Source organism: Vipera ursinii, assembly GCF_947247035.1.
Source record: "Vipera ursinii genome assembly, chromosome: Z".
Classification (NCBI taxonomy): domain Eukaryota; kingdom Metazoa; phylum Chordata; class Lepidosauria; order Squamata; family Viperidae; genus Vipera; species Vipera ursinii.
The window spans coordinates 119,188,393-119,205,141 of NC_139517.1; the positions used below are offsets into that span (position 1 = coordinate 119,188,393).

At 37.9% G+C, this 16,749-nt stretch overlaps 1 protein-coding gene across 1 annotated transcript in view; it reads left to right on the forward strand.

Annotated features, from left to right (window-relative positions):
• Nucleotides 1–16,749, forward strand: part of PTPRN2 (protein tyrosine phosphatase receptor type N2) — a gene marked incomplete at its 3' end in the record, with an annotated part of 756,267 nt that overhangs the window by 715,459 nt on the left and 24,059 nt on the right. The window contains exons 20-21 of the mRNA XM_083376709.1: nucleotides 9,895–9,948; nucleotides 11,928–11,992. Of these exons, the coding sequence (XP_083232835.1) occupies nucleotides 9,895–9,948; nucleotides 11,928–11,992 (119 nt within the window). The remainder of the gene's footprint in view (nucleotides 1–9,894; nucleotides 9,949–11,927; nucleotides 11,993–16,749) is intronic.

The window sequence follows — 16,749 nt, forward strand, 5'->3', positions numbered from 1 at the left end:
ATTGGCACCTGGCAGGTGGTACGCAACCATCCTAGAAAAGTGGTAGTGGGGGAGGGGAATGAGCTGAACCAGTGGCAGCACCGCACAAGCCTGAGCGAGAGATGGCTGGAGCTGCAAGACTCTCAGGGCTTAGCAGAAGCGCCAGGATCAGTGCTTCTTCGGGGCTGTCAGGGCTCAGCGGAAGTGCCAGGCTCCAGCTGGAGCTCAGCACTGATCTGGTGCTTCTGAGCCCAGAAAAAGCACCAATCAGCTGGAATGTTCCAGGGTCTTGTGATTTACATTCAGATGCTTGGCAACTGATTCATATTTATGACTGTCACAGTGTCCCAGGGTCATGTGAAGTGACCAAAACCTGCTGCAAGCACCCAGGAGATGGGGGGAATAATAACCAAACATCCCCACACCCTGCTGTCAATCCTCAACAAAAATGCTCACAATGAAAACTTTGGACAGGAGGAAGAGCGCCACCAGGAGGGCAGGCAGGTGTCTTGCTCAGCTGTGGCTTGGGGGCCTCTTTTTAAGTGCCATTGTAACTTTGAACAGTCACTAAGCGAACTGTTGTAAGTCGAGGACTACCTGTACATCACTTTTTTCTTTTCTTTTTGGTCATCAAGTTTTTGACACCTTGCAAGGCGACTGGTGGTACTCGGATGTTGCCATATCCTAAACGTGGTACAATGGATGAAAAGGTTGATAAGCCCTGGCTTAAAGAGTCAGAAGTTGTTAAAAAGATACCTGAGTTCAGATAAACCATGCCAGTCCATGGAAGCTCAATGAAGTTTTGTCTTACCTAAACCTTGTCCCATCCATCCATCCATCCTTTAATCCAGACATGTCAAACACAAGGCCCAGGGGCCGGATGCGGCCCGCGAAATGGTTTCATGTGGCCCGCGAAGCCATCCTGGAAACAGTGAGGGAACGGCCCCCACTGCCTTGACCCTGGCCCACAGACCCTCCTTCTGCCAGAGACTCTCAGACCTGTCCCACTCCTGCCCAGGCCCCCATAGGCACCCTTGATGCAAACGATGTAGAGCTGGCCACGCCCACCCAGTAGGCCATATGCACTCTAGCCACACCCACTCAGTAGGCCACGCCCACCCTGGCCATACCCACCCGGCCCCCTGAGGGCAACCGCAATGCTGATGCGGCCCTCAATGAAATTGAGTTTGACACCCCTGCTTTAATCCTTAGCAGATCACCTTGATTAGAAAACTCAAGTTCTGTTTAGGCTTGCAGGGGAGGAGGAAATTAGAGGAAAGGCATGGCGGGTGGTGGGGTGTTGTGAAAAGCAGTGGGTGACTCAGAGATGAAATATAAAGTAAATGAAAACACACAAAGCCCTCTCCTCCTAGAAGTTTGCAAAAAGAAACTGTTTGAAGGACACTTCGTCATTATTGAAAAAAAGGATTTCATCAGTTCACTTGCAACTACTAAGTTTCCCCCACTCCTTCAAATGCCCATACTTCATTTGCAAATTTAAATGCAATAATAGTGTTCTGTAACTGCAGTAGAGGATTATTCAGATTTTGTTGCCAACTGCTGTACTTGGTGATACCTTTTCCCTTTTAGTTCAGTAAGAGTCTCTAATGCAACTAGGGGTAGAAATTGGGGGATAGAAATGATTGTGCAAATTGGGCAAAGAGACGAAGATTTAGGAAAAAAAGATAAACACATGGGACTTTCTGAAGGTGAACAGTTTAGAGGCAGAATATAGCAAGGAAGGCAGGAAAGAAGCCTTACATAGGGCTAAAAATTGGGAGGGGAGGGCAAAGTTCCCAAAATCTAAAAATACCTTTTGAAAAGAAATGTTACTTCCTTACTTCTTTCTGAAGAGCTAAAAGGAGGAAACACACATGCACACTCACAAACCTAGGAACAGAAATAACACAATAACTTGTTCAAGGAATTTCTTGGGGTACTAGTAAGTGGACATACCTTGTGCTTCAGAAAAATCAGATAGACACAACTCATGTGTATGCAGTCATATTTGATTAAAACATAAAAACAGTGTAGAACATTGGTAATTCTTGGTTTTCACAAGCCTGGATTGCAAGAGTTCCAGCTGAACGAAGAGATTGTATAAATTGCTCTTCTCCTCCCATCAATAATGGATTTCTTACATTCTACTTTATTTGAATTTCAAACATTCCTTCCTCAGAGAACTGATAAAAATCTACACTGTCCTTTTGTTACGTAGGATGGGAAACACTCACCTAGGGGCTGGGGCAATTATTATTTCGGTGGTTTCTTCTGGTGGCAAAAAAGCTACATCATATATAAAGGTGCTATTATTTTCCCTTTAATATTCCAATCAAAATTCATTCCCATAAGAATGTGCTGAAGGGACACTGAATGCATTTGAAGGGGAGATAGTAATCAAAGGCCCCCCTCCCCTCCTCAGCCTCCAAACTGTTTTGACAGTTTGTAAGCCATGTAAGGTGAGGGAATTGAGAGAATGATCTCTATAAGTTTGTTTTATAGGTTTTATGCATCAGCTACCAACAATGTGATCAACTCACCATTTCACATCAACTCTCCCTTACCTCAAAGGCACACACCTCACATACATACATAAACAAGTAAGCTCACACAAGGGGAAAAGAAAGAAAAAAACAGAGCTCTTAAGTTTTAGCATCATGAACAGACATTTTTTTCTTCAATAGAACTTAAACTTTGCAATTTTCACTCTGCTTCAATTTTAACAATAGCCCTTAGACTTACATACCGCTTTATAGTGCTTTATAGCGCTCATTGAGCAGTTTACAAAGTCAACATATTGCTCCCAACAATCTTGACTCCTCATTTTACCGATCTTGGAAGATTGAGTCAACCTTGCACTGGTCACAATCAAACTGCTGATAGTAAGCAGTGAGTTAGCCTGTAGTACTGCATTCTAACCACTGCACCATCACAGCTTAAAGAAACTTAAAGAAACATTCTCTTTCTGTTCAAGAGAAAGCTTTACCTTTTAGGTTAGTTGAAAGCACCCTTTCAGGTGAAAATAGGTTACCAGCCTCATTTTTGTCTTTTTTTGTTTATTTGTTTGCTATATGATTTTTTTTCCATTTCCTATATACCACCATGCATACCTTGTAGTGGTCCATGGCCCAGGGGTTGGGGACCCCTGCCCTAGTGGAATAAGTACACTTCCCTATCTTCTACCTTCAGTTTGCAAGCACAGGGGCCCCAGGAGAGGATACTGCCAGCTCCTCTCCGCCTTCAGTTTTCAGGCACCATGCTCTCAGGAGGACTGTCTGAATAGGGTATGGGCACTCTTTTTTTTGATTCAGAGACCAGGCTGGCAGTTGTCCAGATAAAGCTAAGCATGCAATCTCTCACAAACTGCTGAATCCTTCAAACCGATTGAAAACCAACTCACAGGAGTTTTGGTGCAGTTGAAACTGACACAGAATGCAATCTATGGGCAGCATGAAAAAGGGATCTCTCTCTCTCTCTCTCTCTCTCTCTCTCTCTCTCTCTCTCTCTCTCTCTCTCTCTCTCTCTCTCTCTCTCTCTCTCTCTCTCTCTCTCACACACACACACACACACACACACACACATGGTACAAGACCCAAAATTTATTGTATACTTCCAACTCTGAAACCTCTGGTTCAAGCAATTATTTGGCCCCAAACCCAAATTCTCTTTACTAACTATGTTGAAATGGGCAGAATCCAGGCATGACCCTTAAGACAAATGATTTTGTGCTAGCTGAGTGAAGTTACCTGAGTTGGATCCATTCCTGCATGAGAGCCTAAGGTCCTTAACTGGGTTGCCAATTATTAGAAGAAAATACTGGGTTCATTCTAGGCTGGGCCTTTGAAAGAACACTTAGGGCGAATTGTTTGAAGCAGAAACAAAATTTTATTTGAGAGCATAGCACATAATCACAGTAATCAAAGCTAGATTACAAAATTTGAGGTGATTAATTCATATAAAAACCCTTCCTTTGTTTCTCCCAGTGACAGAACTATCCCCTAGGAATTGTTAGAAACTGAAATTATATGGATGGCCAAAAGAGGTGTTCTGGGGTTTGGCATTGCTGATCTTTTCCCCCTCACTTATTTACCATATCAACTGGCTTTCTGTTTAATTAACATTGCAGGTAGATATATCAGTCACAAAACGGAAGGTTATCTTTATTTGTTTAAAACATATAGCCACCCATCTTTAAGACTACCTGGCTGGCTTCCAATAAAATCATTTTAAAAACTAAAATTAAAACATAAAATAATAAAAGCAAAAAATTTGCACTAATCCATGGTGATGTATGATTATCTGGTCTTTTCCCAATGCTTGGATTAGAAAGCCAGGGGATTTACAGAAGGCAAGGAAGGCAAAGACCTGCCAAACTTCCAGGAGCAGAATATTCCATAGGGCAGGGGCTGTCACAGGAAAGGCATGTTTCCTGACTCCCACTAGATGACAATATTTGGGGAAGGGAACCAGAAATGTGTCCACCTTATCTAGCAGGACAGGTAGATCTCCTTAAGGGAAGGTGCTCCCACAGGTAGCCTGGCTTTTTGCCATATTGAGCTTTAAAGGTGGTGACTAGTACATTTTGTCTTTTCATGGCTGGAAGTTCTAGTATAATGAAGGGAATAGAACAGAACAGAATAGAATAGAATAGAGCTGGAAAGGACCTTGGAGGCCTTCTAGTCCAGTCCCCTGCTCAAGCAGGAGAACCTATACCACAGGTCTGCAACCCGCGGTTCCGGAGCCGCATGCGGCTCTTTCAGCCGTCTCCTGTGGCTCCCAGTCCTCTGCCATGTGCAGTCCAAAAAAAAAAAGTGGGACTAAAAAAGTTCAACCAATCAATTCAAATATGCAGAGTAGGTCCATATCTCACCTTGGCTCCACTCTCCAGTCAAACCCTGTTCTGCACATGCGCGCATGTATGCGCATGTGCACACGTTTTTTTGCGGCTCCCAGTTTTTCCTTTGGTGAGGGAACCGGTTCCGAGTGGCTCTTTCACTGTTTCAGGTTGCTGACCCCTGACCTATACCATTTCAGACAAGTGACTGTCTAATCTCTTCTTAAAAACCTCCAGTAATGAAGCACCCACGATTTCTGAAGGCATGCGGTTCCACTGGTTAATTGTCCTCACTGTTAGGACATTTCTCCTTAATTCCAGGTTGCCTCTCTTTGGTCAGTTTCTAACCATTGTTTCTTATCCTGCCCTCTGGTGCTCTGGAGAATAGTTTGATGACCTCTTTGTGGCAGCCCCTCAAATACTGGAATACTGCTATCATGTCTCTCCTATTTCTTCTTTTCTTTAGACTAGCCAACCCAGGTTCTGCAGCCGTTCTTGATATGTTTTAATCTCCAGGCCTTTAGTTGCTCTTCTCTGAACTTTTTCCAAAGTTTCAATATCTTTTTTGTAGTATGGTGACCAAAATTGGTTGCAGTATTCCAGGTGTGGTCTTACTAGGGTTTTATAAAGTGGTACTAACACTTCTCATGATCTTGATTCTATGCCTCTGTTTATACAACCCAGGATTGTATTAGCTTTTTTGGCAGCTGCTGTACACAGCTGGCTCGTAGTCAAGTGATCGTCCACTAGGACCCCAAGGTCCCTCTTACAGTTACTGTTCTTGAGCCAGGTCTCGCCTAATCTTTACTTATACCTTTGGTTTTTCCTGCCTAAATGTAAAACTTTGCTTTTCTCCACATTGAAACTCATTTTGTTGGATAGGGCCTATTGTTCAAGTTTGTCAAGATCTTTTTGGATCCTGAGTTTATCTTCTGAAGTGTTGGCTATTCCTGCCAGTTTAGTGTCATCTGCAAATTTGATGAGTTCCCCTTCTATTCCCTCATCTAAGTCATTGATGAAGATATTAAAGAGTACAGGGCCTAAGATGGAGCCTTGTGGTACCCTACTGCTTACTTCTCTCCATGTGGATGTAGTGCCATTGAGGACTACTCACTGAGTACAGTTTGTCAGCCAGTTACAGATCCATCTGGTGGTGATGTTGTCTGTCCCATCTTTTTCTAGCTTACTAAGCAGCAGGTTGTGGTCTACTTTATCAAATGTCTTACTGAAATCTAAGTATACTATGTCCACAGCGTTTTGCTGGTCTACTAATTTAGTCACTTTATCGAAGAATGAAATAAGATTGGTTGGGCATGATTTGTTTTTAACAAACTCATGCTGTCTGCTAGTTATAACTTCATTTGTTTCTAGTTGTTCGCAGATCTTTTTTTGATGATTTTTTCCAGGATATTCCCAGGTAACTGATTGGTCTGTAGTTTTCTGGGTCCATTTTTTTCCTCTTTCTTGAAGATGGGAACCACATCAGCCCTTTTCCAATCCTCAGGTACTTCCCTGGTGCTCTAGAATTTTTGAAAGATATGGTGCAATGGTTCTGACATAAAATCTGCCAGCTTCTGCAGAACACTGGGATGTAATCTGTCGGGTCATGGTGATTTATATTCGTCAAAGTTGGATAGATGCTTTCTTATCATTTTCTTGCTTATTTTAATTTTTGTTTCTAATTTGTCTTTTGTAGTGGGGTTTTCTTTTTAGGTATGTTGGGCTATAATTTCTTTTTGTGTGAAGATTGATGCAAATAATGAGTTAAGTAGCTCTGCTTTCTCCCTACTGCCCATTATTTCCTGCCTATTATTTCTTCTCTCTTTAATGGACCTACAGTTTCCTTGACTTTTTGCTTGTTGGAAGAAACTTTTTTTTATTGTCCTTGATTTCTGTTGCTAGTTTTTGTTCGTTCTTTGCTTTCCTGACTTCATCTCTGCATGTTCTGGCTGTCTGCTGATAATCAGCCTTAGTTATGTGTCCCTCTTTCCATTTTTTGTACTTGTCCTTTTTGACTTTCAGTTTGTCAGAGAGAGCTTTGTGCAGCCATGCTGGTTTCTTCTTGAATTTCTTATTTTTCTTTTTCAGTGGTGCTGGACTGAGCTTTTATGATCATATTTTTCAGAGTTTCCCATGCTTCTTGAGTTGTTTTCCCCTTTAGGATTTTCGTCCATGGAATCTTTCCCAGGTTCTCTCTGAGTTTGTTAAAATCAGCTCTTTTGACGTTTAAGACACTGATTGGATTATTTTCTATTGCTTGTCTTTGCATTATATTGAATTTCAATATGACGTGGTCACTTTCACCCAAGGTTCCGGGATCTTGACAGACTTGAACATTGGGTGCTATCTAACAAAATGATATTCAATGGTGAAAAAAGTAAGGTTCTACATTTAGACAAGAAAAACCAAATGCACAGGTATATTATAGGTGGTCAATAGGTAGGCTATTTTTTAGGGGAAATTCCGCCCCTTTATGTTCCTTAAGCAACCCCCATGTTCCTTCTCCCTCAATGTTTTTTCCCCAAAGAGAAAATCTTAATAATTATCACTTCTCAAATTTCAAAACTGTAGTTTTATATTTCTTCCACTTCAATATTGTGTATTTCTGTCCCTCCATAGAAATTAAAATGGCACTTCTGTTACATTCAGAGGTTTTTAGCTTCTTGGGAGCCTTTTCCAGGAAATTCAGTTGTAAAATAATAAAGAAAGGATCAATATTCTCACCTCGTTCCAAACATGCTGTTTATGATGTGTTAATTGGTGCTTTTCTTCTTCAGTTGTCAGCAGCTAATGGCTGGTCATAGGAATGTAGCCAGTCTTTCACCTGCTGATTTGGAGAGCTTTTCTCAGATCGAACGGAAAGACCACTATCTCTCCGTGATCGATGAGACACCCCTCCTTCTTCATCGCCTCTAGGGTGACTTTATGCCCTTTTTAGGGCACCCAGCAGGGCAAAATCGGGCACGGAAGGCAGAGCCCTGCCTTCCTGCGTCCCATTCCACCTCAACTCAATACTGGAAGTCTGTTGATGTGACTCTTTTAGGGGTAATTTGGTTTTTCTTTGTTAAGTGTCTGCATGTGTTCTTTGAGGGGGAGGTTGTGGGTCTGCGCATTTCCACCAGGGAATGTTTATTTCAATGTGCTGCCATCTGTGGCCAATGTCAGACTCTTTGTCAAATTTTTTATTTTTTGTTTTCATGTTATTTCTCCCCTTTTGCCCTAGAAAAGCTTGGGACCTGGGGAACAGGAGAAGATTAAATTGCAGGGAAAGTGTTGACTTCCTTCACAAAATGGCATAGAGGGGGTTGTCCTATAATCTTACAGCACTATTAAAAAAAAACCTCTTCATATGAGCAGTGAACTATCTTAAATTAGGACCACCAAATCACTCCAAAGTTCACCTATCAGTTTTCAGGAAATCTGTTTTCTTTGTTTTGACATGTCCTGAACTCAGTCCAGGAATAATTATATAGCCTTTGTTTGAAATGTTATACTTGTCATTAAGGCCAGCATCAATTACTATTGCCTTTGCTTTAACTAAGTGTTACATAGCATCTCCAGTTTGGCACTAAATTATTTTCCTAAGCAGTTATACACAATTTATACAGAGCTTTATTTTTATTCCATTTTGATATCTAACTCTATGTTCCTCATTCTCATCAAAAATGAATTTTAGACATCAGGCCCTGATTTTTTTCTAAGGCATTCTTCTTCCTTCTATTCAGCAAAATGCAGCTACTTCTCACTGCATCTTCTCTGCCTTTAACTGAAGATACTTAAATTAGAGAAAAGTGATTGATTTGTTATATTCTTTATGTAAACTTGTAAATCAGTAGAATTTTAATGCTGGTTTGAGTTGATTCTTTCCTGATCTTTTCTAGCTAATAGTTCTTCTCATGAACTGGAATAAATGATGTAAATTTATTAATTCCATTTTTTTAACTCAGGGGGAGTTATTCTTAAATTAGGAAACAAGGAATTATATATTTATTTTAAACAGAACAGATTTCTATAAAAAAGAAATCTGGTACTATTTGCTAGACATATACATGTACATGTATAAGTTTATAGGTATATGTACACCTACAAGAGGAGAATCAAAAGTTCCTAAGTCATTTACAAATTTGTAGTTAAAAACAACATTTTGAATTATGCCTATAAAATATGTTTCCAGTTGTTTAAAGTTTATGTCTCTGAATATATTGTATATTTGAAAAGATCAGAAAATAAAATGTACTATATAAATACAGCAGTTATATATGCAAAATTAAGGGTTTTTTCATGTATTGTTCTGTGAATTAAGAAGTATATTTCTTAGGTAGTAGCTTTTAAACATTGATTTATTTAGGAATTTATGTATCTTTCAAAGCAAAAGTTCTTAATGAAACTGTATTAGCTTTTGAAGCAGAACTTTGCTAATACTGCCTCAGAGCTGAAAGTGAACTATTTAACTTTAACCAAAGCAGGATTTGTTGTCATTTATATTACTAATGTAAGAAATGCAGGAGAGCACCCTTTTATTATTTTGTTATTCCTGTGTAAGAACACACAGTCTTTGGTTCAACAATTCAAAAGAATATACAATACAGACAGAGAACATTTGGAATAGCATGATATTTTAAAGTTGTGAGGAAATTATAATTCTGTGTGTTGGCACCACACATGGGTTGAATAAGCCTGATTTCACACATAATATTAAAACTTATATATAGTTTAGAATCCATAATGATTGAGTTCATACATTGTGCTAACCAATTCTAAACAAGCTCTACAATAATTTATATAGCAGTGAAAATGGAATGAAGGATTTAGTTAATAACAAATTGTTAAAGATAAAATGTATGATAAAACTTTTCAATAAAAAAACAAATTAATCTAGATTATAATTCTATAAGCATTATAAAATACATTTACTAATTCTAGTCACTCTTTTGCGGGGATGATATTTTAAGAATTACACCTGTTATCCTATTATTTTAATAAATATGTTTTTATGACTTAATTTTGTTTTTGTTTCTGAAAAGTGTTATGTTCTTAGATAATTATTAATACTTATCAAATCTGTGTTTGTTTTATTGCAGAAAAATAAACAAGTGCTACAGGGGCCGTTCTTGTCCAATAGTTGTGCATTGCAGGCAAGTACAATTTTTTTAAAACAATGCATATGAAACTTACATGTCAATAGCTTTGTACATTGATTTATTAAATAATCAAATCAAATGCCTTATAATTCTGACAACTTCATATTTTCTGCTGGGGTGAGTAAATGCAGAAATTCTTGACAATCCTCTTTTATAGACTGGTTTCTTAAGAAAATATTTTTCTTAAATTATCTAAAACTAATGGTCAGATCTCACCCAAATCATTACAAAAATTGTTTCTTTTTACGAAGACGTACCATATGCATTTAATGTATATTATAATTGTACATATTTTTGCCTGGGCAAAAAACATATTGAGTGAAATGGAATTTAGTTTTTCATAATATAAACCTTGCTGCGTAGAATTATACTACTACTACAAAAAAAGCTCTTTTCATCTGTTACTGAATTGCATTTAACACACATTTTTAAAAAACCTTTAAATTTTTGCTCATAGTGAAGTAATAAGGTATAATTACTATGTGTATGTATATTGTGATCTATTCACAATTATGTTTTATAGAAAATTCAAACTTCCCTTATCTTCTGAGACTGTTTTGCCATAAAGTTTTACAAAACCTGAAGAAGTAGAAGAAGCAGGATTTATATTATGAAAATGTTAAATAGGAATAAACTTATGGTAAAATAACTTGTCATTCTCTATGACAATAAGAAATACTTTGTAATCTGTAAAAATGGATTCCTAAATAGATTACTGTATATATTTTGGTTTATCACCAGAATGCGCAGGTTGAGTATTTAATCCAAGATTTGCATTATTTCCAAAAATTCATTAACATTACAATATAAGTGATTTTTTATAGGCGCAGGAATGTCTTTTTTTATGTACATTATTATGACCAAGTCTATTATTTTAATTAACAAAAATGTCTCTATTTCTTATTTTTAATTTATTTTAACCCCTTGATTATTGACACCCAAGCATCATTCTGTGGCTAATAAATTTGAAACAACAAATTACCTTTCACTCAGATTGTACGCAACATTTTACTATTGTTGTCATATCTTTTTCTTCCTGCAATGCCTCAAAACTTTCTATATATTAAAAAAAATTAAAATGAATAATCATTTCAAATGGACTCATTCTCTTTCATGGAAGTATTGTCAAAAAGCCCGTTATAGGTTAGAAAGTGGGGAAAAACACAAAAGGAAAACTGCTGAAATCTTAATGATGTTTGTACACAATAGATTCAGAAAGCATCACATTTCCATATAAAAGTTGACCTCTTTTGAAGGCAGTGAAAACTATATTCAGATTACAAATCTTGACATATTTACACTGCTCTATGACAAATTTCCACTTTTGTTGTCATTCCTAAGCAGTAGTTCCCTGACCAGGTTAAAAATAATGTATGGAATGTGCATGGCAACTTTTTAAAATTGTTTTTCTGTAGAGATGAAAGGAAGAAAGTAGTTAGCCATATCTTTTTTCCAGACTCAGGTGGCTGGTATCCAATTTCTCTGTGAAAAATAATGTGCCCTTTAGATAACAAAAGGTTTTTCACAGCAGGAGGAGAAGCAGGTCAGCTTGCAGAGCCAGGAAAGTTTCGGAAATTTAGAGAGTGCTATCATTTGGAGAAAATGCATTTTGCTCTTTTTGATTTTTTCTAACAGGCCAAGTTGAACAGCTTTTCATTATGCAGGCAGGTTTCTATACTTATTTGTGTTAAATAAAAAAAATGACATTATTCCCAAATATGTGTATTTTTGTCTTTAGAGGAATAAATTCTTTATTCAAAGCTTTACTGTTCATATGCACACAGATCAAGTAATATGTATGAATAGTTCATTTTTTAAAAAAGTTTTTTCTCTCTCACTATTACCTAACTATATGATGTGCTTCTCCATCTCAGCTTAGTCCCCTAGTTACATTTACCTCTTAAAAAGATAAACTCTACTTTTGTTAGGATTTTTTGCACATTGAATTAGATTTTTTTTCTCATTGTCTATAGTGATGGTGCAGGAAGAACTGGAACCTACATCCTAATTGACATGGTTCTCAATAAAATGGCCAAAGGTGAGAATAAAAAGTGATGCCTTTTAGAGTTCTGCAATATTCTGTCCTTTTCATAGAAGGGCCTCAGACAAATTTTGAGGGAAATTGTCCTTGTCTGAATTTGATACTAATCTTTTTTTCCTGTAAAGTTTCCTTATAAATGGTTTGACACAGGTGGTTAAAAAAAAGTATAGGCTGTATTTTCATTATCTATGTAATTTCAAATAAGAAAAAGATAAATAATTAGTTTTATTTTCTTAAGTCTATATGTGTTCATTTCTTCAGCTGCATTCACCTCCTATATAGTTATGTTCAATAGCTTTTCTGGTTTGATGATTATTCTGACATCATGAGATCATTCCCAATCTGAAATTTGAAAAATTCCATCAGTTACATGTTTTTAGTACCTAAAATTAATAGACTACTTTAGGTATTTCTAATCAAAAGGTTTCCATGAATCCTTAAGTGAAGAGAAACTGACACCATTCCTGCATTACATATTTCTGCAGATCTGAATGCATGCCTGTTATGTATATGCAATTATTTATATATTCAAAATAAGAAATTAGTTAATATAGCAGGCACAAAAGCTTGAAACCCCGTTCTTGTTTATTCACTGCTACTTTATTTTAATTGTGAAGTTGTTAATAAAGCCCAAAAACATCATGGACTCTTTAGTCCAATAGGTGAAAACAATTCCATTGTTAACTAAATACTCAGACCTTCTAAACCCTCTGGTTCTGGTTGTTGTTCTGTCATGTTTCAATGACTGGGTTCCTCTGAGTAGTTTTACGACATTGGATAACAGTGCGTTTCAGCTCTCACTGTACTTTGCGCTCCTTACCTTCCTTCCTTTCTGGGCTCATTTTAGCTGTCTTTCATACCACCTGTGCTTTTGCTTCAACTGCTTCCGAAGCTGATTGTGCTCCTCCCAATTTTAAGGGGACTTTCCTTTTATTGAACTCGGCACATTTTAGACACTATCTCTGTTCTCTTTTGGATACCAACAGTGATGAATACAGTATTACTTGAGCATTTGGACTGCCCAGAGTGGCAGATGTGCCCAGAAAGTGCTGGAGATGTTGAGACATGGGAAGAGAGGGATGATTTAACTGTCAATCTTTCTTCCTGGGAATGTGGAATTTCCTTGAGAATTTGTGGGATAGTGTTTGTGTACTATGATGCTGCTCACTGAGATGTCTGAGGATTGCTTTACTGGTTGTAGCATACTGTATTTCTTTCTGTGTTCAGATTGTTCGCATTTCTTGTCCAGGCATGTTCAAGTTCCATATGGATCTTTAGCACTGCTCCAAGATTTTCAGTGACGTTCAAAGCTGATCTCAGATCAGCTGATCTCAGCTGATCTCAGAAAGTTGCCCTGCTTTATAGCATTCTCTGCTTCCTTTGGGCTTTCTTCTTTTCTTGGGCTCTTCCAGACTTGTTTTGAGCTTGTTTTGAGACTTGTTTTGGGTCCTTTTTTAATTCTTGTTTTTTCCTGGCCTGGGAGAGCAGCATAGTCTATGTTTTAGGTTTCACTGCTCTAAAAGTTGGGTGATGGAATTTCATTATGTTACTTATCAACAATGACCCACATCATTTGGACTGAATTTAACTTGCGGTAATTCCCCAATATGTGGCCATACCATCTGGCCGCTAGAGGGTGTGTCTAGATTTATTTGTTTACTTATCTACTGTATATATTTATTTTGTAAGATTTAGAGGCCGCTAGACTCAAAAGGTTTCTGCATGGTTTACATACTGTATTAAAATTCACAGTCTTGAAAAGAAAAAGAAAAATAACAACACCACAAAGTGACTCCAAAAAAAAAACAAAACCACAATGGAATAATACAAATTTCCCCCAAACTAGCAAGGGCTCAGCAATCAGGCTGCCCCCCAGGCCTGAGAGCAAAGCCAAGTTTTCAAAGTCTTATGGAACACAACATTGCCACCAGGAAGCATTTACACTGTCGTTCACTTTGGCCACTAGAGAATTTGCTGTGGTTGTCTCCTAGCAACAGCAAGCCACAGATTTCTATGCAAAGGCTTGAAGCTTGCTTTTTTATGGACATATGCTTCTGTGGGTTTTCTGCTTTGTTTCTTTTTCTCAAAGGCACTCAAATCAGCTAGAGAAGTTGGCTAAGAAAGAACTGGCTGAACTATGTGCAGCCTTGATCAGCTTATGAACAGAGAAGGCAGGTGATGTTTCAGGCAGGAGGTACTTTGGCTAGTCAAGTAGACTCTGATTATTCTGAAGGCTTTGCAATCAAATAGTGAACTGTTTTTTAGTATTCTGATCCCGTAAGACTACAGATCATAAAGTTTGCTGCCAGATAATATTCAAACCTATTTATTACTAATTTTCTTATGTTCAAGGTAACTTAAATTTTATGTTATAGAAAAAAGAAGACTTTTTGATTTGCATGTACTATAGATAAAATCCTCTCAGTTTTCAGTAGTTGCTGGTTGTTTCAGAGGAAGAGATCTTAAAATGGCAAGAAATGACAAGATAAAAAGAATTCAGTTTGGAACGGACTGTTGGGATCTGGCAATCATATCTTAATAACAGTTCATGTGAGCACTCTGGAAACTTTTGGGATCAGATTGCACCCAAATTGGTTTATCTTCCAGAAGATTGTCAGATTTAACTGGTTTTGATGTGAGTGATTACAGCCACTAACATGAATAGGACATATTATGCTGAGCAGGCTAGATTATTGAATCTATGATATTACTGTATGGACTATTTTGGGACAAAATTGTCCTGGATAGAAAATGGAAATGAAAGTGGAATATAATTTCACTAACACAAATGTTCATACATTGTATTAAGCCATGGTTTATTTAACTGAGGTTTCTATAATGTCATAAATCAGAAGTGACTATACCATGTCTCCAGGATTACACACAATCTTCAAAAAAATTGGATAAGACTTCAGGGACTTTTGAAATGTATGTAATTATGCTACAATGTGAGAGGAGAAAAATAGAAGTAGTTGTCAATTTACAATCACAATTAAGCCCAACATATCTGTTGCTAAGCAAGACAGTTGTAAAGAGACAGTTTTTATTTAACAACTGTGTTACTGGTAGTCCTTGAGTTACAGCCACAGTTGAGCTCAAAATTTGTTGCTAAGTGAAACATTTGTTAAGTGAGTTTTTTATTACCTTTCTTGCCACAGTTGTTAAGTGAATCGGTGCAATTGTTAAATTAGTAACACGATTGTTAAGTGAATCTGGCTTCCCCATTGACTTTGCTTGATAGAGGATTGCAAAAGGTGATTACATGACCTCAGAACTTTGCAACCCTCATAAATATGAGTCAATTGCCAAGTGTCTGAATTTTGATCATATAATCATGGGGATGCTGCAACCATCATAAGTGAAAAATGGTCATAAATCAGTATTTTCAATGCTATTGTAACTTTGAATGGTCACTAAATGAACTGTTATAAATTGAAGACTATCGGTATTAAAATATATGACCAGACAGAAATTAAATTATATTTAGTTTCAATTTAATATAAATGAAACCAAATGAAATTAATTTCACTCTATTAAAGAGTATCCAGAAGCATTGGCTGGTGCAGAATGCAATGATGCATTGTGGTGGAGGAACAAAAGAGCAATTCAGATGCCTGCTGGCAAAATAGGGCTGGCTGGGGGGGCCACTAGCAGTTGATGGGTGAGGGAACAGGTTTTTGGAGATATGCCAGAATGGAGGGCAGAGGTCCATTTTTCCTCAGTTATGGCTCCATAGTTTCCCTACTTCCAACAAAATAGCAAGCAGTTTCATGGGAAGAGACTTCTTTGAGTATCTTCTGAATTGAGGGCAAATGATACAAACCCATATTATATGCAGACGGAAGAATGACCCAGCAAGTCACAGGTTATCTAATCCCTTTTAATGTTCCAAAAGTGCCTGAAAATATGGCTTTGTCATCAGGATTGGGGGTCCCAGGGAACTGAAGATATTTTAAGAGAGTTCTAGCATTATGTTAATCTAATCCAGACATGTCAAACACAAGGCCCGGGGGCCGGATCTGGCCCACGAAGTGGTTTCATGTGGCCCGCGAAGCCATCCTGGAAACAGTGAGGGAACGGCCCCCACTGCCTTAGCCCTGGCCCAGAGACCCTCCTTCTGCCAGAGACCCTCAGATCTGTCCCACTCCTGCCTGGGCCCCCATAGGCACCCTTGATGCGAATGATGTAGAGCTGGCCATGCCCACCCAGTAGGCCATACACACTCTAGCGACGCCCACCCAGTAGGCCACGCCCACCCTGGCCATACCCACCCGGCCCCCTGAGGGCAACCGCAATGCTGATGCGGCCCTCAATGAAATTGAGTTTGACACCCCTGATCTAATCTATCCAGTACCAAATGGCTGTATTATCTGTTTTTAACAACTTTTTATTATTTTATTTTAATGGTTGTATGCCACCCAGAGTCACTTCATATGAGATGGGCGGCTATACAATTTTTTTTTAAAAAAAATTGTCAGCCTCCACAACATTTTAAAATTTCAAATATTTAAGGGCCACACATAATAAGCCCAAAATCCAGTTCATCTTTATTCTGCATATTAGACTGTTTCTATAGATATTTTTTTAAAAATGCTTTTGCCATTAAATTTTACAATAATGACTACAATAGTGATCAAATACAATCAACAGTTATTTTTGAAGGTTGGTTGCTTTCTCTTGATGCCAGAACTTCTACAGCAGACTTACAGACTACTGGATTGAGCTCAAATGTTAGAGTCTCCAGGACTTTTAAA